The sequence below is a fragment of the Panthera leo genome, chromosome A3 (genome assembly GCF_018350215.1).
Source record: "Panthera leo isolate Ple1 chromosome A3, P.leo_Ple1_pat1.1, whole genome shotgun sequence".
In the NCBI taxonomy this organism is placed as follows: domain Eukaryota; kingdom Metazoa; phylum Chordata; class Mammalia; order Carnivora; family Felidae; genus Panthera; species Panthera leo.
Window position 1 is genome coordinate 86,363,969 of NC_056681.1, and position 25,760 is coordinate 86,389,728.

General features: G+C 40.6%; 1 protein-coding gene across 20 annotated transcripts in view; it reads right to left on the reverse strand.

Annotated features, from left to right (window-relative positions):
• Window positions 1-25,760, reverse strand: part of AAK1 (AP2 associated kinase 1) — a 167,894-nt gene that overhangs the window by 66,081 nt on the left and 76,053 nt on the right. For all 20 annotated transcript variants that reach the window (XM_042932545.1, XM_042932543.1, XM_042932544.1 and 17 more), the window contains 3 exons: window positions 23,526-23,644; window positions 8,103-8,211; window positions 6,129-6,271 (listed from right to left, as the gene is read on the reverse strand). In XM_042932545.1, coding sequence (XP_042788479.1) covers window positions 6,129-6,271; window positions 8,103-8,211; window positions 23,526-23,644 — 371 coding nt within the window. The remainder of the gene's footprint in view (window positions 1-6,128; window positions 6,272-8,102; window positions 8,212-23,525; window positions 23,645-25,760) is intronic.

Consider the following 25,760-nt stretch of genomic DNA (forward strand, 5'->3'; position numbering starts at 1 on the left):
TGTACATTCTAAAACACTGTTAAGTGAGTTCACATCAAAATACAAATGAGGTAGTTCCAGGGACCAAAATCACTGGGTTGGGCCAGAGGCAGTGGGGGTGGGGGTGAGGGGGTCAGCGGGAAGGAAAACTGAGTAGACAAAAGACAGAATAACGATGAGGCACATAAGGGTTTTTGTCTTGTTTTTATCCCCCTCACCTAAAAAACTCAGTTTGTATTTCTGGTTAGCTCCAGAGTGGCAGCACTCAGCAGTTATACCGTTATCAACCTTCCCATAAAGATAACATTGCACAAGACTGTATTTGCAGGAAAAGCAGTTAAAAAGTAAAGGTGTGTACAAAAGTGGACCTAAAGCCAGAAATACCAACGTAGGGGAAAGCCTTATCGATATCAAAGAAATACTAATGCAGGTAAGAACCATAAGCCCTGCTCCAGTGGCTCTGCAGGTTTGCTGGGAGGATCATGAGACTGCAAAGGTGAACTCGCTTAGCAGCAGCCACCTCAGCAGCGGCCACACCCTCTGCACCTTCTCAGTCTGTCCCTGTGACTTGTAACACCCGTGGAAACCTCCAAGATCAAGCTGGCCGCTGCCCTTCGTCACCACCAGCACACTTAACACAGAGCCTGGTGCGCGGCAACCACATTGGACCTGGGGGTCAGAAGAGCTCAGGGACTATTTAGATGTCTGACCTTGGACAAACCTTTAAACCTCTTTGGGCTTGTTTCTCATCTGCAAAGTACAGCTAATACTATTTCTATCATGGTTGTTATGAAGCAAGCAAGAGAATGTATGTGAGAGCAAACTATAAGTCTCCCTATATAAACCTAAGAAGTTATTACCACTCATTTTAGAGAGACACACACACATTTGAACTCCTACTATATGCCAAGTAGCTTCTGGAGATAAGGTTATGAACAAATCCAAGTTCAGCTGCTCGTGTCGTGTAGAGTCTAGTGGAAGAGAGTAAGGGAGTAAGTATAATTGCCAGGTGGTGATAACTGTTATAAAAAAAAAAAAGGCAACAGGTTAAATACATGTAAGGGGTAAATACTGTGCAAATGGCACAGTTGGAAAGGTCACTGGGATGAGGTGAGCAGAGACCCAAATGAAGGGCAGCCACAGACCCCCTGGGGGAGGGGCACTCTCAGAGGAGAGGAGGGAGCAGGCCTGAGGCATCTGAGGCACAGAAGCAGGCCACCTTGGCTGGGACAGGCACCAGTGCCACAAAGAGAACTGAGGACATGGGACTGGGCATAATAAGGGCTAGCGCCCTTGTGAATGGGGAGGCCGGATACTGCTGGGCCTTGGGGAAGTGAAGGACTTAGGTGAGTGAAACTCATAACAGAACCAAAGGCAGAGAAGCAGGAATGATGACAATAACAATAGCAATACAATAGTATCAGCAGCTAGCAGCACTCACTAGGAGGCACTTTTACCTACAGGATTTCATGAAATTCTTACAAATTCTTACAAAGTCTTATTGTCCCCAGTTAAGAGATGAGAAAGTGGAGCCCAGTTACCTAACATGCCTGAGGTCACTAGGCTGGTAGGGCAGGATGGGGCTCAGTCTGCCTGCGTGCTGAAGCTACACCCTCACCGCTGCACTGATACACATTATGCCATCAAGGAATGAGGGCAGTTCACACCGGCAACCATGAAGGGAGAAAGAGAGAGGACCAGAGCAGCTGACAGAGGGCAGACTGAGGAAGGCCACTAGGGAGACACTCAGCAGATGGAAAGAGGTGTTTTAGGAAGGTTAGCATGGTGAGAGAGGAGAAGGGAGAACACGAGGGCGGGTGCAATTGTCTAGAGTGGAGGCGACTCAGGCCAGGTCTAGAACAGGGCCCAGAGGAATTAAGGTGGACAAGGAAGGGAGACAACCAACTGGACATTCGTGTATCATCTTCTGGAAGCTCCAGAGAACTTTCCTAGTGATCTGTTTTTGGCAAAGTCCCTTAGGATGTAAGCCTAATGGTGGTGACCACTGCTTACAATCCTACAGTCTTCCAGCTCTTTGAGGGTTTAATGCTGCTGACCTTATTTCCCAACCCATCGGCTTAAGAGGGTTATTAAAGCTGTCACTCCCAAACTCTGCTTACAGCTGTAGCTAAAAGGTCTGGAAAGCCACCTCCTACTGACCCTTCCTCTTCACATTATTCCAAACAGATATGGCATTCAGGCATTTCAATCACTAGAAATTTTGGAGGATTAGATAAATGTAGGTGTTCAAACTTGTGATTCTAAAAATGGGACAAGAATCTTCATCCTATTGTACTTCACGAAATCAAAATCTCTTTTCTGATGAAAGAGGAGACATTCGTGACTTTCTCAATCTGAATGCACTTATTAAATCTTAACCCCTTCTTAAGTGCCTGGACAGACAGCATGGTGTAACAGAGCAAAAACAAACAAACACCAAAATGGGGAGTAAAAACCCTTGGCCTTTGTTCTAGTTTGACCACAGAATTAGCTGTGCAGGTCACAGCCTTTCTGGGCAGAGGATTCCTCATTGGTAATAGGAGAGGGCTGGCTTAGGTGACCTTCCCAGCTCTATGACCCCATGACCTGCAATGATCTCTTTCTTTCCTCAGAGAGATAAAAATTAAACAAAAACAGGGAAATGATTAATATGCTAAATTATCGTATTTGAAGAAAGACCTCCAATAACGAACAGAACTTTGGTAATGGTTATTTTTATAACATAAGCTGCTTCAGGATAGGGACCGCTTTCAGTTTATTTCCCGCACATAATTTGAAAGAAAGACCACACACGTGGCAGGCAGGGCAAGAGGGGCTTTTCCTCTGTTCTGCGTGCAAACAAGCAGACCCAGGGTGGCACTGACTCCACAAGGGGATCTGCAGCTGGCCTGGCCTATGCTCTTTTCCATGTCGTACTGACTTTTATTCAAGATGGTGCCTCCTCACCAAATGTAAATCTGCTTAGAGAAGCAACTACAGATCAGCAACCAGCACCTCCTCTGGCCAACAGGAGAATTAAGAACTTCTAGGCTCTGGCTACCCCTAGAACTGTAGTGGCTGGACATGAAGCTCAGAGTGTCTGAGACTACGTGATGGCAAACAACAGGTACACAGGGACTTTTTGGTCAGGCCTCAGGAGGCTGGCAGTGCGGGAGGCAAACGGACTGACTGCCCACCGGGCACATATTAGTAGAAATCAATAAAATCTAATTTGCTAACCAAAACAGCTATACGGCACAGAGTATAAGATATGGGGAGTCTGGGAAACCTTCAGTCAAAACAACCAGGAGTCAATAACTGCAATTAACAGCCACAGGACTTTTTGGGAACAATCACAATCGAGGCCTCCTCCCAGGGGCCCCTATTTACATTCCCTATTTCCAAGGTAGAGCAGAAATGGAAACAAAGTCTTCTGAATCACTCCCGGCAGCCCAGCAGCAGGCCTGACGGTCTTCACCATGCATTAAAACACAACTACAGAGCCCCACAGCGTGTTGCCAGTGCTGTGCTGACTTTCAGGAGCACCGAGGAGGGTCAAGGGGTACAGGGCTACGGATGAGCTGGGAACCAGCGTGGCAGCCTCTCCTCCAATTCCACTTTGCTCCACGTTCTTCTGCTAAAATATCTCATGGACCATTCAGGGCAGCGAAGAAAGAGTCCGGGTCTCCTACTCCCATCCTACTTCCTGTCCCCAGGTGGACCCTGAGCTCTGTACTTCAGGCTCCTATCACTGGACGACACTTAACCAACCGCCTCACAGCAGCACTGAGATGCTGGGAATGTGCAAATTAGGTAGGTGTTATTTACAGGTATGCAATGATTCATCATTGAGGCCTCATTTAATCCAGTTAAAATAAAGGAAGATTCTGTTCGAGAACACGGGATCAGCACTCTCTACAAGGGTGCTCAGTGGCCCTCTCTGCCTCCTTCCTTTGCCCTCACCTTCATGCCCTGGCAGGCACTTGCTGTGTCACAGGTGTGCCTGGAGACGGACACGCATGCTCTAAGGCCTCCTTGTCCCCTTCTCTAGGTAGCCCTCAGCATCTGCTCTCTGCCTGACATGTCCTTCGTCCTCTTTGTGACCACTTAAATCCCACAAGCCTGTAAAATCCCACTTTTCCAGAAGATTCCAACTTCCGTTACCTGGTCCCGCGACCCGATCGTACGTTAAGCAGCTTGATAACTCTGCTTGTTCATCACTTTGTTCTACAAAGTTCTGTATTTCACCTGTCTCTGTTTCAAATCTAAATGTTCATTTGTTTCATTTATATCCTGTCACCAATACCAAAGCTTCTGGGAAGTAGGAACCGTATTATACCGTGTTACTGTACCCCGTTCCACAGAATTATGTACTTGTACTCTGCTAGGCTCATAATACTTACTGAAATGTATTCTCCCTTTCCTACTAGAAAAAGGGCTGACTGTGGGTAGAGGGACACTGGAGGAGGCTATCTAAGGCTTTTGAAGTTATGTACCTATGTTCCCTTAAGCTCACTGCTTTACTACAGAAACGCCGGGATGTAAGTACCACTTTTCACTAACCGGGATGGCTAAAATAAAAAAGGACGGTAAGGGTTGGTGAGGATGTGGAGAAAACGGCACCCTCATGTGTTGCTGGTGGCATAGAAACAGCACAGCCACTCCACAAAACAGTTTGGCAGTTCCTCAGGGAGTTAACCGTAGTTACCACACGACCCAACAATTCCACCTCTAGGTAGATGCTCAAGAGAACGGACATGTGCCCACTTGAAACAGGTACACAGGTGTTCACAGTCTCGTTCGGAATATCCAAGGTCAAAACAACTCAAATGTCTATCAGTGACCAGATAAACAAAATGTAGTCTATCTACACTGTGAATATCATGCCATGAGAAGAAATGAAGTGGTGCTACACGCTGCAACACCGATAAGCCTTGACAACATCATTACGTTAGGTGAAAGACGTCAGACACGAGAGGCCTCTTACTGAATGAGCCCGTTTGTATGAAATGCACAGAACAGGCAACAGAAAGCAGATTAGTGTTTGCCTGGGGCTGAGGTGAGGTGGGAGTGAAGAGCGACTGCTGATGGATACACACGGTTTCCTTTGGGGAGACGAAATGTTCTGGAGTCAGATAGTGTGATGGTTGCACAGCCTGGTAAATACAGTAAAAGCCACTGAACTGTATGCTTCGAAAGGGTGAGTTTTATGGTGTATGAATTATATCTCCATTTTTTAAAAAAAGCTAAAAAGAAAAAAAAATCCCTCAAAACAGAAATGCTGGCATGCCCCTTGTGTTCCTCAAACTTTAAAACACACAAAACCCACCCAGGGCGATTATTAAGCTATGAATTCCTGGGCTTCCCTGACACCACCATAAAAATTATAGCCCAACAGATTCAGTGCAGAATCCAGTAGCCTGCACTTAACAAGTACACCAGGGGCTGCTGATATAAGTTATTAGCCATGAAGCGTGTTTCTCAAAACACAGGGATAATGAAAAGAAATTGTAATTTAGAATCAGAAGAGCTAGCTTCACATTCTGGTGCTGCTCCTTCCCGGTTGTATGACCTCAGTCAAGTCATGTGACCTGAGTTTCCTTGATTATACAATGTAAAGAAGAACATCTTCCTCCAAAGAGTGTGCATAAAGCGTCTAGTAGGGTACATGGCACGTGTCAGTGAATCCTACCCGGCTGCCAATGCCATTCAACAAACGCTGTCAAATGACTAGAATACGAAAGGCCGGCTACAAGGAGATGGTAATTAGTAGAACAAAATTTTTAAATAATCACTTAATGGATTTTGCAAAATACGAGAGAGACTTTAAAAACCAAGCATCACTGTTCACAAACCATTTAAACGAGCATATTATTTTCTATAACCCTGGAAAAGTAAAACTAGGACTCTGTCAGGAAAAACAAGAACAGCATGTATTCAGGCAGTGGATGATTATAAAGAATTTCCAAAGGCTACCTAGGTAATAAAAGTGATACCTGTTTTATACTTTCTTTATTTTAATTTCTATTTTCTCTCCCCAGGCAGAATGTAAGACATGTAAGGTTTCCATGCCTTAAGCTTTTCTCTCACATGCCCAAAGCATCTCCTCCATCCCCGGGGCAGATGGAAAATACCCTGAACACACTTCATGAAGCAGTGCGGCCTGTTACCTTCAGGTCACGGTGGATAATAGGAGTTTTGCACTGGTGCAGGCGGGCAACGGCTTCACAGGTGTCACAAAATATCTGGAGCACTTCATTCTCTGTAAAACCTGTCTGCAGGCGCTGATTCATCAAGTTGACCACCTGGCCTCCTGGAGGGGACACAGAGCAAGGGAGAGGTTAGAAACACTCAGACTCACGACTTACCCAAGACAATGAACGGCTGTCCACAGAGAAGCAACCTGGCCCAAGGTAACAGAGCTGATTGCTGGCTGAGGCACCCAAGTGTCTTGGTTCCCGGGCCCATATTTGTCTTCTTGCGATCCAGTGCCTCTTCTAACGCATCAAAAACAGTCTATTTTATAAAGCACTCCAGACGTGAGCTGCCTTCATTACATCTTCAAGATTAGTAGAAGCGACAATATGGTCCTGCTATAACCACTTGGGTCTACTGTCCCCATTTGTACGAGATGAGGCCCCAAGGTTCAACCTGTCATATCTTTTAGTAGGAATCAGACTACACAATAGACTCCAAGAGCAAGAAGAAGACAGCTTTTTATTTATTTTTTTTATTAAAAAAAAAATTTTTTTTTTTAATGTTTATTTATTTTTGAGACAGAGAGAGACAGAGCATGAACAGGGGAGGGGCAGAGAGAGAGGGAGACACAGAATCGGAAACAGGTTCCAGGCTCTGAGCTGTCAGCATGGAGCCCGACGCGGGGCTCGAACTCACGGACCGCGAGATCATGACCTGAGCCGAAATGGGACGCTTAACCGACCGAGCCACCCAGGCGCCCCAGAAGACAGCTTTTTAGCCTGTGCTTTAGGAACGGTGTGGTATCTCTGGCTTCACTAACTACTTGCTGCCAAGAATGTAGAAATGCTACCCCAACATTTATTCTCCAGGACAGTAAGATTGATGACCTCACTTACAAAATTATCCAGATCCCTGGATGCTCCTACTGCCACGTCTCTAAATATTTTAACACCCAAAAGGGAATGGACAGGACGAAACAAACTGTCACGTCTCTAAATATTTTAACACCCAAAAGGGAATGGACAGGACGAAACAAACTGTCAAGTTCAAATTTGGTAGTATTTTATAAAATCAGCTTAAGAGTTCTTACAAGACAGGCTAAAATTATTGGTTAACATCACATTTTGAGGGTTAACAACATATTTAACTTACGGACAGTATCTTTAAAGGCAAGGAAAATGTCAGTGGAAGTAAGGATGATTATAAAACAGGGCACCAAACAGGAGACAGTGACCCAAGCCTATAAGTGGCAGCTGCTTAAGCCAAAAAAAAGTCAAACCTCCAGGCTGGCTGTTTGAAACGCAGTCAAATCTGAATCAATTCATGCTACAGTCTGGATTTCCGGAGATAAATGTGGCTTGAAACTCCAAGCTTTCAACTACTTAACTCTACTGGTAACAGCAGCATCGTTTGAATGGAGCCTTACTGGCAATTACAGCTTGCAAGCAAGGAGAGGAAAGGTCATTTCCATTAGACGTCATTTCCATTAGACGAAAAGGATTATTTCCCACCCACCCCCTCCCCAACACAAGGTGGTGTGGGTGGAGAAGAGAACACAGGAGGGAGGGAGTTGAGAGGCTGAATCGTTTCTTCAGTCCATCTGGAGTTGGGTCTTTATTATGTGCCTTCATCACTTGTTTTAAAGCATCACAAATAACACATTCATTCTCCCCCTCATCCTTTCTCATTCATACACAAGCACCAAACCTTCCCAAATCTAACAAAAAGGGAGTTTTGTATTATCCACCATTTCAAATTGTTTGCCACCATAAGAATAACCAAGACGTGACAGCATGCTCTGTATCTTTTAGCCTCACAGTTTCCACATCTTTAAAACCACAACAACATACATTAGGGCACAGTGCACATTAACTGAAATGACCCCATGCCCTTGACAATCAAAGTTCCAGAGCAATGGGAGCTTAAGGTATGGGACATATACTCACCCCTACAGAAGTCCATCAGAATGAGCACTTCCCATACATCACCACTGCTCACGTTGTTGATACTGGAGTCAATGTAGCCCACAATGTTCTTGTGCCCCGACAGGTCTCTCTGTAAAGAAGAGTAGAGAAATATAGTATTAGTTACAGATACCAATACAGACAAAATGAGCCAGTCAGTTCCATTAGCACAGATAATTTAAATACAAAGAGGGGGAGCCTGGGTGGTTCAGTCGGTTAAGCGTCCAACTTCGGCTCAGGTCATGATCTCACAGTCCGTGAGTTCGAGCCCCGCGTCAGGCTCTGTGCTGACAGCTCAGAGCCTGGAGCCTGCTTCAGATTCTGTGTCTCCCTCTCTCTCTGCCCCTCCCCTGCTCATGCTCTGTCTCTCTGTGTCTTAAAAATAAATAAAAACATTTAAAAAAAAATTCGGGAAGAGGGGAGTGGAAAAAGAAGTGGTTCTATGCGTCACCATACAAACATGGCAGTTTAGACCATAAAAACGGTAACTACCACCACACTAACCAGAGATTTGGCTGCTTAGAGTGATCAATAAAGTCTCTTTTAATGTGAAATTATATACCAAGACAAGAAGAAATCTCATAGTATCAAATGAATATACCTGAACTCTGAGCATCAAAGTTAAAACTCATTAGAACTTTCCACTGAGTGAAGGAGTAAGAATGACTGTTGCCTCAGAAAGGTAAACAAAAACAGAAATGTGACACTGGAACTAACAGTGGAAAGTCACTGGAGCCCTATGAGAGAACAGTTTCAGAGAAGGGATGGGATGGGGGTGGTGAGGAGAGCAGAAATGGACTTGCAAAGAGTTGAGTACATAGAGCTGGTGACTACAAATCAGTCCTCTAGAACATCTCGTGCTTCAGAGAGGAACAGCATGGAGAGAAGAAATTCTTAGGATGGGAGAGAAGTGAGCCTGGGAGAGTGGAAGCAGCCAGGAGCAGAAACCTTTAGCATATAGGAGAGGACAAAGGATAACTGCTGGAACCAAGTCCTGCAGGAAGAAGGGGCAGGGACTGAGAGCACTGTTAAAGGGACTGGTCTTAGAAAGAAGAGCAGGAAGGAAACAAAGATGGATATGCATACTGGTTTACAGCTGGAGACAAGGGAATTTCATTGAGTTCCGATCTATTGTTCTGTTTTTGGTAGAGAGCAAGACCACGTTTGCAGTGTAAGGGAATGAGAAAGAAGCTTGATGAGAGAAATAAAAGGCTTCGAGCAACTACTTTGGATAACAGACAAGGGAGATGATGAAGCAGAAAAGCGGTCTCTCTTCTTCAAGTTCCTCCACAACAGAAAATGACTTCAGGGTTCATGTCACAAGGCCTGTTCTTCCCGCTGCTTTTCAGTCTCATCACCAACTCTTCAAAAACTTGATTTTGTTTACACAGTCTGGGAAGTAGGAAGAACTGGAGAGAAGTTTTTGAAGCCAAAATAGAGCAGAAGATCATGTTCTCCAAATGTTCACAAGACGAATGAAAAACTAATGTTTCCACATTAGTAATTCATCTACATTTAACTGTTTGAAAAAGAATCAGCAGTGTTACCTCTGATTTGTCTCACCCCAAGAGGAATAATAAAAAATCAGGAAGGAAAAAAAGCATTTGGTAGAGCTAAGAGGAGGTCAAGAGCTATTAGAAGACCCAAACTGGATAATTAACATCTGCAGATGGCATCCTAGAACAGTTGCCAAGCTGTCTGCTGATCAGTTCAAGCCCAAATTCCTGTTCATTTGTCTTCTGCAGAGTTCCTGAGATATGCCCAAGCAGAAAAGATCTCCTCTTTGGAGAGAGACGATGGAACTCACTTTTAACGACTTGATGATACAGCAGCATCTCAGATTTTACAGTAAAACCTCACTAGTCTGTAACTGATGGAGAAGATCAATTTGAATGGATGTGAAATGCAGAAAAGGTCAGGAGAAAAATCTTACCGCAAAGTGAGACTGACTCACACAGGGGGTACACTGCTCAGTTCTCCATATTAATAGGCCAGAGGAGGTCCAAGATTCCCCGACTTTCATTACAAGCCCGGTCCTACGCTTGGAGAACAGAAATGGACACAGAGGTATGGGATGGAACCCACATGGTATTGGAGCTCAAGGCCTCAGGAAAAGACAGGGTATAGGGAAGATACCTTGATGCCCTTGGCTACAATTATTATTTGTGGTATTGAGATAAAAGTCTATATGATGAATCTAAGTCAAAACCTGATTTTTAGGGGAGTGGGAAATGTTCAGTTAAATTACAGATCGGATCAGTTTATATTTTACAATTTAATCAGTGATAAGTCTAAGGAGTTTGAGTTGTTATTTTAAACCTTATTTTTAAACTAACGTTATATAGGGAGTTCCTGGGAGGCTCAGTCAGTAAAGCATCTGACTCCTGATTTGGGCTCAAGTCATGATCTCATGGTTTGCATAGTTGAGTCCTGCATCAGGCTCTGCACTGACAGATTCTCGCTGTCCCTCTCTCTCTGCCCCTCCCTGGCTCACTCATGCTCTTTCTCTCTCAAAATAAATAAATAAACTTCATATATATAATGTATGTATATATACATATATACATATATGTGTAATATATACACATATATACATATATGTGTAATATATACATATATGATATACATACATATATATAATACACACATACACACACACACACACACACACACATAAAGAATGGGAAAAGAAATATGTGCAAATCATACACATGATAAGGATCCAGTATCCAGACTATAAAGAAGCCTTAAAGCTCAACAATAAAAAGGCAACACAATGTAAAAACTGGTAAAGGATCTGAATGTAAATTTCTCCAAAGAGCATATACAAATGGCTGACAGGCACATGAAAAGATGCTCAACGCCATTAATCACTTGGAAAACACAAATCAAAACCATAATGAGATATCACTCTACAACCACAAGGATGACTATAATTAAAAACAGAAATAATAAAAAATGTTGGCAAGGATGTGGAGATTGGGACCTTCATACATTGCTGATAGAATATAAAATAGTGCAGCTTCTGTGGAAAATGGTTTGGCATTTTCTCAAAGAGGAGAGTTACCACTTGACCCAACAATTTCACTTCTGTGTATATACCCAAGGGAAATGAAATATCATATTCACACAAAAATTTGAACACAAATGTCCTTAGCAGCATTATTCATAATACCAAAAAGCAGAAACAACCCCAATGTCCATTAGGATATACAAAATGTTATATATACATAGAATGGAATATGACGTAGCCAAAATGGGTTAAATATACCCACTTTCAATGACACGTTTTTTAGTTGCATCACCATTTTGGCTGCTCCCATGTAAATGCTTTGCTTTGTCTATATCCTTTTTATAAGCATGGCCCCAGTTAACACTCCAGGTGTCGTTGGACTCCTGCAGAGTAGACGAGTACTATCACCTACTATTAATTTTATTAATGTAGCTAAAAATGGTATTCTTTTTCTTTTGGCAGCCACATTACACTACATATTCATACTGAGTTAACTGACCACTAAAATACTTGAGTCTTTTTCCACTTATGCTGCTTTAAATCTCCACCTTCCCAGAACTATGCTTGTAAAGTTGTTAAAATAAAATAAAAATCCAAGTGTATGACCTTGCCTTGTTATTTCATCTCATTAGAATCACTCCATTGCTTCAATTGGTAAGGATTGTTTTAGACCCTGATTCTATTACCCAGTGTAGTTGTTATATCTTCCAACTTTGTATTAGGTACATAATTGATAAGTATGTCTTCTATCTCTTTAATTAAGTTCTTTATTAAATGTAAAATAACATAAAGCTAATGGTAAGCTGCAGGGCTTTTTTCTTAGAAAGTTTCTAAGATTAATATCAAATCACTGGTCAGAAATCATTATACACAGTAGCTATTATTCCTGGCATCCAGCCTAAACTCTCCAACTTGTTCACAGATCTCTGGTGAGTGTCCTTACCCAAATGATACGATCCACAGACACGGGACCTAGTGCACAATCCTGAGCTTCCTATCCAGAAACCTTCCCAGAGACACCATGATGTTGATATGACATGGCCTGCTCTTATCCAACCTGAGGGCTCTTTGGATCCCTGCTTATTTACCCAAGTGACTACAAAATAACTTAAAATTTTATTTTATTTTAAAAATAAAATATATTGGGGTGCCTGGGTGGCTCAGTCGGTTGGGCCTCTGACTTCGGCTCAGGTCATGATCTCACGATTCGTGGGTTCGAGCCCTGCATCAGGCTCTGTGCTGACAGCTCAGAGCCTGGAGCCTGCTTTAAATTCTGTGTCTCCCTCTCTGACCCTCCCACCCCCCTCATGCTGTCTTTCTCTCTCTCTCTCTCTCTCTCTCTCAAAAATAAATAAACATTAAAAAATTATTTTAAATAAGTAATACATTAACATTCAAAAAGAAAGAAATATATAGTAGGAAATTATTTTCTACTCCAATACTCATCCCCTATAAGGAACCCTCCCTTCCTCCCTTTTACCTTCCCTCTCTCTCTCTATCTTTCCTTCTCCCTCATCTTTTCAGTGTTTTGTTCAGGCAAATCCAAACAGTATGTATTATGTATGTACACAGACACACACACACACACACAGACACACACACACACACAGACACAGACACACACACACACACACACACACACACACACACACCTTTTCCTACACAAAAAATAGCATCAAAGCATCTTTTATACATTCCAGATTCTTGTCCCCCATCTATCTCAATGTCCCTACTGTACTCATTCTACCTTTCTCCCTTTTAGGAATATGGAAACATTTTCCTGCCTCAAATCTTCTGATATCTCTTTTGTTGAAAGAAGGTCTGCAAACATGACTGGTGGCACCTCAGTGTCCTCACTATCAAGCTCACTGCAGATGTAATCTGTCTGGGCCAGGAGATGTGAACACAGAACAGCACTTGATCCATCTTGAGCTAGAGATCTTATCCCTTTAAGTCTGAAGATAATTAATCTTTTCCTGCCTTTAGGCAAAGGAACCTGAAGCCCAAAACCCAACTTCCAACTGTTCATCAGAAACCAAAATCCTTTTGGTTTCATCAGGGCACATATCCCAGATGTACCCAAAGACTCATACCACACTCTGGTAAATGGCACATAGCATTTGTCAAAATTAAATGTCTCTAGTGAACCACTGATCATTCTTGAGTTTGGGTGAGATGTGGGTATATATCCTTACTCTGGGGTAAGTGCAGAGAGGACTCTGCTTCTTTGATCACTAACACATAAGCTTTAGCATGTTATAAAGCACATTATCCCTTCCACCTCCTTTCACAATCCTGACACCATTTGAGAGAGGAAGGGCTAGGGTATGGCCTACATTGCACAGAAGTCTGAGCCTAGAGGGTTAAAGACATCATGCGGGGCTTTTGATTAAAAATGGTAGAAAAAAAACTGTAAGTAAGTTGAATACTTGCTTTAATCTCTGCTTCCTTCTAAAGCCTTACTAAATGTAATGAATTTGTTTTTTAAAAAGCATAAACTGAAGACTTCCATTTCCAGGAAAATGGAGACGTATTTTCGCCTATTCTTCCTTCTAAGAACAACTAAACACTCTGGACACTAGTATACATTTTAAAAAGCATAACAAAAAGGGTCTGAAATGTGGACAGAAAGCAGACAGACTAGAAACTTTGGAACCCAAGGAATGAGATGATGGTGAGCTCTCTGTGTTATCTTCTTGTCCCATACATCCCAGACTAGAAACTGAAGAAGCCGGCTAACTAAAAACATTAATGGGCGTAGATAAAAAAAAGCCCCAGTAAAAGCCTGCTCTCTCTAGCCAAACCCAGGAAGGGGGCAGCCGGCAAGACAGAAACGTACAGCCACTAACTACTCTATTCCAGCCAAAACCACAGAAAAAACTGCAGCCCCTCCCCACAATGTGCCAGCAAAAGCCAAGTGCAGAGCCTAGACTTCTGTCTTCGCACAAACACACGGTATATGTATAAAACATTAATATATAAAAAACATACATAAGTACATATTACATATAACACATATATCTAATATCTATATTAGATATAACATTGATTAGAATAAATATTTAAAAGTTTTACCAAAAAATGGCTAACAAGTATAGGAAAAGATGCTCAACATCACTAAGCATCAAGAAAATGCAAATCAAAATCACAAGGAGAGAACATTTCATGCCTATTAGGATGCCATCATTAAACAAACAAAAAATAACAAGTGCTGGCAAGAATGTGGAGATATTAGAATCCTTGTGGCACTGTTGGTGGGAATAGCCACTATGAAAAACAGAAAATTAAACACAGAATTACCATATTACCCAGCAATCCCACTTCTTGGTGTAAATCCAAAAGAATTAAAAACAGGATCTCGAAGAGATATTTGCACACCCACGTTCATTACATTATTCATACTAACCAAGGGGCAGAAGCAGCCTAAATGTCCATCGATGGATAAACGGCTAAAGAAAATGTGCCATATACATATAGTGGAATATGACTCAGTCTTAAAAGAGAAAGAAATCTTGTCATTTCTACAATACGGATGAACCTCGAGAATATTACAGTAAGTGAAATAAGCCAGTCATAGAAGGACAAATACTGTATGATTCCACTTACATGAAGTATATAAACAGCTGAACTCATAGAAGCTGAGACTAGAATGGTAGTTGTCAGGAGCTGGGGCGGGAGGAGAAACGGGGAATTGCTATTCAATGGTATAAAGCTTCAGTTATACTAGATAAATAAGTTCTCCAGATCTGCTGCATAACACTGTGCCAACAGTTAAAACTATACACTTAAAAATGGTTAAGTTGCTGGGCACCTGGGGGGCTCAGTCAGGTAAGCGTCCAACTCAGAATTTTGGCTTAGGTCATACAATTTGACAGAGCCCCGCATCAGTGCAGAGCCTGCTTGGGATTCTCTCTCTCCTTTCTCTCTGATCCTCCCCCTGCACTCACGCACCCATGCTCGCTCTCTCGCGCTCTCAAAATACATAAATATTTTAAAAAACGGTTAAGATGGTAAATTTTAAGTTGTATGGTTTTGACCACAATAAAAAAAATATATTTTTAAAAGTCAGAGTAATGGGGCCCCTGGGTGGCTCAGTCGGTTGAGCGTCTGACTTCAGCTCAGGTCACGATCTCGTGGTTCGTGAGTTTGAGCCCCGCGTCAGGCTCTGGGCTGATGGCTCAGAGCCTGGAGCATGCTTCCCATTCTGTGTCTCCCTCTCTCTCTGCCCCTCCCCCATTCATGCTCTGTCTCTCTCTGTCTCAAAAATAAACATTAAAAAAAAAAAAAAGTCAGAGTAAAATTAAAATAAAATAAAATTTAAATATTGGCTTACAAACAGAAAGATCTTCAAAATTGAAATAATAATTCCTTAGTTGATAATCTATGAAATATATCCAAATGAGTTGAAAATTTATACCCACACAAAATCTGCACACAGATGTTTATGACAGCTTTATTCACAATTGCTAACACTTGGAAGCAACCAAGATGTTCTTCAACAGACCAATGGATGAACTGTGAAATATCCATACAATGGAATATCATTCTGCTCTACAAAGAAATGAGCTATCAAACCATGAAAAGACACGGAAGAACCTAAAATGCGTATTAAGTGAAAGAAGCCAATCTGTTAAGGTTACACAATGAATAATTCCAACTATACGATGTTCTGAAAAAGGCAAAACTAATAGGGCAATAAAATAAAAATGGTTATCGGGTGTTGGGAGATTTGGTGGAATAAACAGGCAGAGCACAGGGGATGTCTGGAGCAGTGAAACTGTCCCATATGATACTATAATGGTAGACACATGCTATACATTTGTCAAACCCCTAATACAATTCCAAACTCAATGTACAATACCAAGAGTAAACCTTAATATAAACTATAGACTCTAGGTGATAATGATATGTCAATGTGTCAACTCCCACCTCAAGTATCTAGGAAAAGAAGAACAAAATAAACCTAGGGCACCTGGGTGGCTCAGCTGGTTAAGCATCCGACTTTGGCTCAGGTCATGATCTCGTGGTTCATGAGCTCAAGCCCAGTGTTCAACTCTGCACTGACAGCTCAGAGCCTGGTGCCTGCTTCAGATCTGTGCCTCCCTCTCTCTCTGCCCCACCCTCACTTACGCTCTCTCTCTTTCTCTCTCAAAACTAAATAAACATTAAATAAATAAATAAATAGATAAATCAACCCAGAGCAAAAAGAGAGAAATAATAAATATAAGAATAAAAATCAATGAAGTAAAAAATGAAAAAATAGAGAAATCAATAAAACAAAGAGATGGTCCTTTGAAAACATCAACTGGCAAATCTCTAGCAATACCAATAAAAAAAGAAATACAAGATATAAGTTATCAATAACAGGAATGAATCAGGGGATATTGCCATAGACGTGGCACACATCCACAGATAATACAAGAATATCACTAACAACTAACTCTACATGCATACATTTGACTTAAATGAAATGGACCAATTCCTCAAAAATACAAGCTATCACAATTTACCCAATATAAAATGGATAATCTGAATAGCCCCATAACTGTTTTTTTTTGTTTTTATTTTTGTTTTTATAATTTATTGTCAAGTTAGCTAACATACAGGGTGCTCTTGGCTTCAGGAGTAGATTCCTATGATTCTTCACTTATATACAACACCCAGTGCTTATCCCAACAACTGCCCTCCTCAGTGCCCATCACCCATTTTTCCCCACCCCCCGTAACCCCCAACCCCCATCAACCATCAGTTTATTCTCTGTATTTAAGAGTCACTTATGGTTTGCCTCCCTCTCTGTATATAACTTATTTTTCCTTCCCTTCCCCTATGGCCCTCTGTCAGGTTTCTCAAATTACACATATGAGTGAAAACATATGATATCTGTCTTTCTCTGACTGGTTTATTTCATTTAGCATAGTACCCTCCAGTTCCATCCACATTGTTGCAAATGGCAAAATTTTATTTTTTTTTTTCATCGCTGAGTAGTATTCCATTGCATATATATACCGCATCTTCTTTATCCATTCATTAGTTGATGGACATTTGTGAATAGCCTTATAACTATTAAGGAAACTGAATTCGTAACTTAATAACTCCCAAAAAAGAAATCCCCAGGCCCAGATGGTTTCACTGGAGAATTCCAACAAATGCTTAAGGAAGAATAAACACCAATTCTACAAAATCTCTCTTCCACAAAACAGAAGAGAAGGGTACACTTCCTAACTCATGTTATAAATCCAGAATTACCCTAATACCAAAACCATAAAAAGCTGAATAAAACCAAAAATCTGCATGCCACTATCCCTCATGATTATAGATGTAAAAATCCTAACCAAAATATTCACAAATAGAATTCAAAAACATAATAAAAATAATTATAGGCCATGACCAAGCGGGGATTATTGCAGGGATGTAAGGCTGATTCAATATTTGAAAATCAGTCAATACAATGCCCTATATTAAAGCTAAATAAGAAAAATCATGAGCATATCAATCAATGCAGAAAAAATATTTAACAAATTTCAACTCCCATTCATGGTAAAAAAAAAAAAAAAAAAAAAAAAAAAAACCTCTTAGAAAAATAGGAATAGAGGGAAACTTCCTCAAATTTATTTTTTTTAATGTATTTTTAAAAACTACAGGGGCACCTGAGTGGCTCAGTTGGTTGAGGTCATGATTTCAGGTCAGGCCATGATCTTATGGTTCATGGGTTTGATCCTTGCATCAGGCTCTGTGCTGACAGCTTGGAGCCTGCTTGGGATGCTCTTTTTGTCCCTCTCTCTCTGCCCTTCCCCCAGGCGCTCTCTCTCTCTCTCTCTCTCTCTCTTAAAATAAATAAATATTAAAGAAAAAATTTTAGGCATGTCTGAATGGCTCAGTTGGTTAAGTGTCCGACTCTTAGTTTCAGCTCAGGTCATGATCTTGCAGTTTTGTGAGTTCAAGTCCCCCATCGGGCTCTGTGCTGGCAGTATGGAGCCTGCTTGGGATTCTCCCTCTCTCTCTCTCTGCCTCTCCCCCACTCATGCTGTCTCTAACTCTCTCAAAATAAATAAACTTTAAAAATAAAAAAATAAAATAAAGAAAAAATTTTAAAAACTACAGCTAACCATATGCTTAATGGTGAAAGTCTTCTTTCCTCCTAAGACTTGGGAAGAAGACAAGGATGTCCACTCACCATTGTTACTCAGCATAGTACTGCAAATTCTAGCCAATGCAATTAAGGCTAGAAAAGGAAATTAAAAGGATGCAGATTAGAAAGGAAGAAATAAAACTGCCTCTCTTTGCAGATGACACAATGGTCTATATAGAAAATCCTAAGTAATCTAGAAAAAAATTCAAGAAGGAGTAAACAAGTTCAGCAAGGTTAAAGGATATAAGATAAACACAGAATGATCAATTGGTTTTCTACATACTAGTAACAAACACAGGGACACCAAAATGAAAAATCCAATACCATTTATAATCACTCAAAACAAAACAAAGAAAACCTATGTATAAATCTAAGAACATGTACAAATCCTACATAACACTGATGAAAAAAAAATCAAAGATGCAAATAAGTGGAGAGATGCACCATGTTCATTTATTGGAAAACTACACAGAAAAGATGTCAATTCTCCCCAAGTTCATAAAAAGGTTTAATGGATTTCCTATCAAAAACTTGCCAGATATTCTGTAGATAAAGATTATTCTAAAATTTATATGAAAAGGCAAAAGAACTAGAATAGGTAAAACAATTTTAGGAAGAAAAAAAAGAAGTAGGTGGAATCAGTCTGATTTCAAGACTTATTATAAAGCTACAGTAATGAAGGTTGTGTGGTACTGGTGGAGGGACAGACATATAGATTAATGGAACAGCATAAAGAAGGGTCTGGAGATGGACCCTCACAAATACGCCCAACTGAGTTCTGACAAACATATTCAATGGAGGAAAGATAGCCTTTCTTTTTTAAAAAAACTTTTTTTTAACGTTTATTTATTTTTGAGACAGAGAGAGACACAGCATGAACGGGGGAGGGGCAGAGAGAGAGGGAGACACAGAATCGGAAGCAGGCTCCAGGCTCTGAGCCATCAGCCCAGAGCCCGACGCGAGGCTCGAACTCGCGGACCGCGAGATCGTGACCTGAGCTGAAGTCGGACGCTTAACCGACTGAGCCACCCAGGCGCCCCGTAAAGATAGCCTTTCAACAAAGGGTGCTAGAGCAAATGGAGACCCATAGGCAAAAAAAATGAACCTCAACCTAAGTCTCATACCTGCCATAAAAATTTATTCAAAATGAATCACAGACTTAAATGTAAAATGTAAAACTATAAAACTTTTAGGAAAAAAACAGGACAAAAATCTTCAGAAGCAAGGTGTAGGCAGAGTTCTTAGAAATGACACCAAAAACATGTTCCACAAAAAGGAGAAATGATAAACTGCACTTCATCAAAATTAAACATAAAACAAAACAAAAACAAACACAAAGGTCTTAAACATTTTAAAGCCTGATAAATAAATTCAACGGCATGGCTGTAAAGCTGAGGAAATAACCAGAATGTAGAGGGGGGAAAAAAGAAAACAAAGAAATGAAAAATAAAAGGGAGAAAATAAGAAAATTAGAAAATCAATTCAGCAAGAACCAACATCTGAATAACAGCAATTTCAGGCAAAAGGAAGACAGAAAAGGAAATCACCAAATGAGACAAACTAAAATTCCTCACAGTGCAAGGATGGGAGTCTCTGGATTACATGGGAACACCATTTATTAATAAATAAAAAGTGTATACAGCAAGGTATGTCATCAAGATATTTCAGAACACTGTAAACAAAAGGGAAATTGATAAATTTCTAGGGAAAAATTTCTAGGGTCACACCCAAAGGGCCAAATATTAGAATGACTCAAGACTTCCTATGTACAACAATGAAAGCTAAAATATGGTACAGTAATGCTTCCAAGAAATATCTAAATGAAATGATTTCTAAGCCAGAATTTTTTTTTTTTTTTAAATAAGATTTCACATGGGATGCCTGGGGTGGCTCAGTCAGTTGGGCGTCCGACTTCGGCTCAGGTCATGATCTCGCAGTTTGTGGGTTCGAGCCCCGCGTCGGGCTCTGTGCTGACAGCTCGGAGCCTAGAGCCTGCTTCCAATTCTTTGTCTCCTTCTCTCTCTGCCCCTCCCCCACTTGTGCTCTGTCTCTCTCTATCAAAAATAAATAAACGTAAAAAATATATATTTTTTTTAAATAAGATTTCACATGTGTGAGCATAAAATAAAGACACTTCTAGACCTCGAAGGTCTCAAAACTTTACCTACCATGCATAAGGAAGCTACCACAGGATAAGCTCCACCACAATGAGGAAGTAAAACAAAAAACGAGTCAGGAAATCTAACAAAAAAGTGAGGCAAAGGGAATGACTAAGACATTCCAAGACAAGACTGTAACTCAGGCCTAGAGAGCAACCAATTCAGATTTCATGGAGTTAGAAGACAGATTTCTTCAAGAAGATAAAATGGGCAGAGCACATAAATGCATTTAAAAGTATTAAAAAAAAATGATTTCGACAACCTAGAGAGAGTTTGGAGTTAAACTGCTGAAAAGTACACAGAGAAGACAGACAAAAAAATTGAAAAAGATCGTTAATTCCAATGGAAAGAGAGTTATATAGAAAAGGGATAGTAATCCTAGTCCACAAGAAGATTCTGCAAGAATAGTGTTTTCTTACATGTAAAAACTCATACTACTGTAACTAACACACTGCCAAAATTTAACTGCTGTTGTAGCAGAATGGAAAATGAGAATGACTGCAAGGTATCTGGGGAAAAGGGTATATAGGGGATGAAAAAGCTAAATATTTACATTCCATACCATATAATACCTAAAAGGGAGAAAAAAAAATCAGGAGCTGGCAATATCAGCATGTTATTCAGAAACATATCAAATAAATCAACAAAAAGGGGTTGCCCCTGGAACCTTGAAATGACAGAGGAGGGCCCCTCAGGGAATTGCTTGAAGTTTTTAGTAATAAGCTTAGTTCGTCTATTTGAGTATTTAAGTCTTGAAAAAAATATAAACCAAAAACAACTCAAAACAGAATCTTTCACAACTATTATATGGCTGAGCCAGAATTTGAACATACATATTTGTGAGCTCTAAGGGGCCTGTGTCTTCTTAGTTCCTCTATTCCAAAGCCTGCCTAGCACAAAGCCAGCTCTCAAACATGTTTCTGAATGAGTAGGAGAAAGTTAAAGAATAGGATTACTTTCATAACACTAGAAAATGAATGAGAAGGGCACTCTAGGCAAAGGAAATAGCAGAAGCAAAGACAGGAAACGGAGTGTGTGAGAGCTTAGCAAGGCAGGGACAAGGGGGAGGAGGGGCAAAGAGAAGCAGCCAGAAAACCTAATGCTGCTGAAGGGAGATGCAGTGAAGCTAGTCATTTGGAGTCGTGGGGTAGGGAAGTGGGCGCTCACTGGTGCCTGTGGACAGGTCCATGTGGCCCTGAGTATGTACTTGGGGCCTTGGGGTTTTTTGTTTCGCAATCATGACAGCAACACTTCCATCAGCAAATGGTTTCTTCTCAAATGGTTTCAGCTTTTTGAAATCTAAAATAGTACCAGACTCTGTAAAATCCTGAGGTCTTTTTCAGTAGCCCAACTACAGTACAGCTAGTTACTCTTAAGTAGCCCCTGAAAGGTCAACCCCACAAGGGATGGACAGGGCCAAGGAAAGCCTGATGAAATTCCTACAATGGCACCTCCACCCATTTTTTTGGACCCCTTTCTTCTCTTTATAAAAGCATTAAACTCCAGGGCATAGAGAAATCATCACCTCTAGGTGAATATATGCACCTGATATTACCATTATTCATACATTCATTTCATCCAAAGCCCACTAAGTACAGTTAACACTTGAACAACATGAGTTCAGACTGTGCAAATCCAGACATGGATTTCTTCCCCTTAAATACAGTACAGTGCGTAAATGTATCGTCCTTATGATTTTCTTAATAACATTTTCTTTTCTCTAGCTTACTTTATTGTAAGAATACAGTATATAATACATATAACATACAAAATATGAGTTAATTGACTGTTTATGTTAAGACTTGCAGTCAACAACAGGCTATTAGTTGTTAAGCTTCGGGTGATCAAAAGTTAATATGTGGATTTTCAACGGTTCAGGGGTCAGCACCCCCACCCCCATATTGTTCAAGGATCAACTATATTATGTCACACAGTCTGCTGGAATGTAAAGCTCCTGATTTAAAATGAGTTACTTTCTGATGGCAAAATTACTTATAAGATTACGCATAGGCAATATAAACAAAATTTTGCTTTGGTGAAAACAAAAGTATTTTGTGGAAGCAAAATGGAATAAAAGACTATTTAAATTTTTTATGTATAACGTCAAACAGAAGTGAAAGTGAGAAACTCCCACATACCCAGTGATCTGCTTCGATCAGTAACCCTTTGCCAGTTTTGTTTCTCTTCTATATCCACTCATTAACTTCAAGACATCATCTTATTTCATCCATAAATATTTCAGCACATATCTCTAACAGAAATGTACTTTCTTTAAACATCATATGAATATGAATTGTGAAAATGAAGTTTTTAAGATATGAGGTATAATTAACATATAATAAAATGCACAGATCTTAAGGTGTTCAGCTGAGTTCTGACACTTATATGGTCCTGGGTAACCACTACCCAAAACAAGATATAGAACATTTCCATGGCCCAGAAAATTCCCACATGCCCCTTTCTAGTCCATTTCCCACACTCAGATGACCACTTTCTGATCTGTTATCATAGATCACTTTTGCCTGTTCTTGGACTTTTATATATGGGATCATAGAGTATGTGTGAATAAGAGGTTTCTAGTCCAAAAAAGGAGAAAACCATTCCAGGAGGAAAGAACTACATGTATAAAATATAAAAGTGTAGAAGGATATGTTCAAGGAATGCTGAAAAGCTCAAGATGGACGAAGACCAGGTTTGGGAACTGACAGAAGACAAGACTAGCAGACGAGGCTCACTGGAGAGCTGGGGTTTCTGGATTAAACCCCATACTTAATTCTGGGAATGAATTTATGAAAGAAATGTTTCCCAGTGCCCAAACTTCTTCCTCTGACCTAAAAAATTGGTCAGTTCTCTCAATATGCTCCTTTCTCTTCAACCCTCCAGCTAAGGGTGACCAAGATGGGAGAAGCATGTTGCACCCCATGACTCTTCATTCTCATTTTGTGTGAGGCTCCTCTGCCATCTCAGGGAAGGGAACAAGACCCACTGCCCCGAGACACACACACACACACACACACACACACACACACACACACACACACACGCCTTTCTTATCAGAGGGCACATTTTAAACAAGAAGTCCCAAGTCTGATGGGCAGCCTTACCATTATCTGGATTTCTCTCTTGCACACCTGGAGATCATGCTCATTGTTGACAAACATGCGTTTCAAGGCACATTTCATTCCATTGCTTGTCCTCACCAGAAACACGATAGCAAATCCACCTGTGAAGGAAACACACATACAAGCTCTTTTGAGTGATGTTCAAAAAGTCAAATAACCACAGTGGCTATAGCTTTCTGCTGTTACTGTTAATGGTACTGATGCCATCATCAGCTAGACCTAGGGCTTGCCTGGGCTAGAAGGCACTCTTACATTCAAGGGACTCAGAGATATTACCATGGGATTGGGTGGCAAGAGTCAGAAAAATTGTTCCTGAACACCTATATCAGGAAGAAGGAAGAACAGTAATTATCTTCCAAAGTACCTACAAATAAACAGATAAAAGAAAAAAGAACTACATTCCAATCACTGTCCTAGGCACTTCGAGCTCTTATTTAATTCTTATTTACAATCCTATGAGGCTGGGTATTATTTTTCCCTTGTAGACGATTATTAGCTAGAGAAAACAGAGGCCCAAAGAGATTAGATTCAACCAAAAACTTAAAAAAAAAAATTGTTAAGTCCAGCACTTAACCAGAGAGGCCTGGAAGTTATTTTAATAATTGTTATAATAATAGTTGTCAATTTCAAGAAGCTTTTTCTTCCTTCCTTCTAATCCCTCCTGAGAGCTAACAATCGACCCTGAGGATTCTTCCTGCCTTTCCTACTTCACAGGCTGTTGAGAAGACACAAAATATAGGTATGAAAGGTTCCTCGACACAGCAGACACCAGGAAAGTATAACTCGATTACAGGGCAGATGTTTTAATGTTCACACTAACCTTTCTCTTAAAGACAGTCCAAAATTCATTAAAAAGTTTTATGTAACTCTAACAGAAATTCTTAAATGCTCTGGATTGGTTATATTTTAGCGTTTCACAAATTCTTACAACTCCTTACTTCAATCTCATCCCCCAAATGCTGTATGAGGTGTTCAGTACCATCGTTAACAGGGGTTATAGATAGATAAGGTGCAGGAAAGCTGTCAAAGCTGAAGGCTTCATAAGCAGTATAAGCAGTGAAGGCAGTATAAGCAGCAGTTATACTGGGCACTTTGCCCATCTACTTGCTCATACACCATCATAATTTAGCTTGAACTATCCTGTGCAATGACCCTGGGGAGCAAAAAAAAAAAAAAAAAAAAAAAAAAAAAAAAAAAAATTATTTTGCTAGGCTATTATTTGCATATAGGTGATGACTAATTGGATGAAGGTGAACACAGAGGGAAGTCCCTAGTGTGGGAACTTGAGCTGAGGCTGTGGCATAGTGCTAAGGCTAGCAGCCACATGCAAAATTGATAGAGAGCAAAGTAGTGATTCTAGAGACTTCACGCCCGAGACAGAGACTTCGGCCCTGTTTAATCTCTCTGCAACCTCTGAGGCCCAGTGGCACTTCAGCAACTGTCTGCTGATGTCCATAGCATTGCCTCGTGTCTCTTCACAATGTTTACTCTTTTTCAAGTCTGCTTGGATAGGTTTTTCTGCTCCTTGTAACCAGAGAGCCTTAATCATAGAACACTGTTGTATGTTTTCATACAATACACACAGAATTCTGTTTAAAAAAATGTTAATGGACTCAAATGTTCCAAGTGTGCATTTTGATAATGATTTAGCAGCCATTGCATGTTTGTGTATCTCTTGCCACACTGTCCTTCTTCAGTATTCAGATAAACACTAAAATTTGCCATGAAGTCTTTTTTCCACTGTCATCTTGAATCTTGTATCTCAGTAACATTTTCCATTTTCTTATAATACTTTAAAGTCTACTTGCACTGTTCAACTGTCAATTTTAATTCTAGAAATTTACTTTAAAAATACGTTTAAGGGCGCCTGGGTGGCTCTGTCGGGTGGGCGACCGACTTTGGCTCAGGTCATGATCTCACCATTCGTGAGTTCGAGCCCCGCATCGGTCTCTGTGCTGACAGCTCGGGGCCTGGATCCTGCTTCAGATTCTGTGTCTCCCTCTCTCTCTACCCCTCCCCTGCTCACGCTCTGTGTCTCTCTGTCTCTCAATAATGAATAAACGTTAAAAAAATTTTTTTAAATAAAATAAAATAAAATAAAAATATGTTTAAACCCCTACCACATATTGGCTAGCAGAGGTCTTGTAACACACACACATACACACAAAGTCTCAATGTTAAGATGCATATTTTTTACATTTTAATTTTTAGGATATC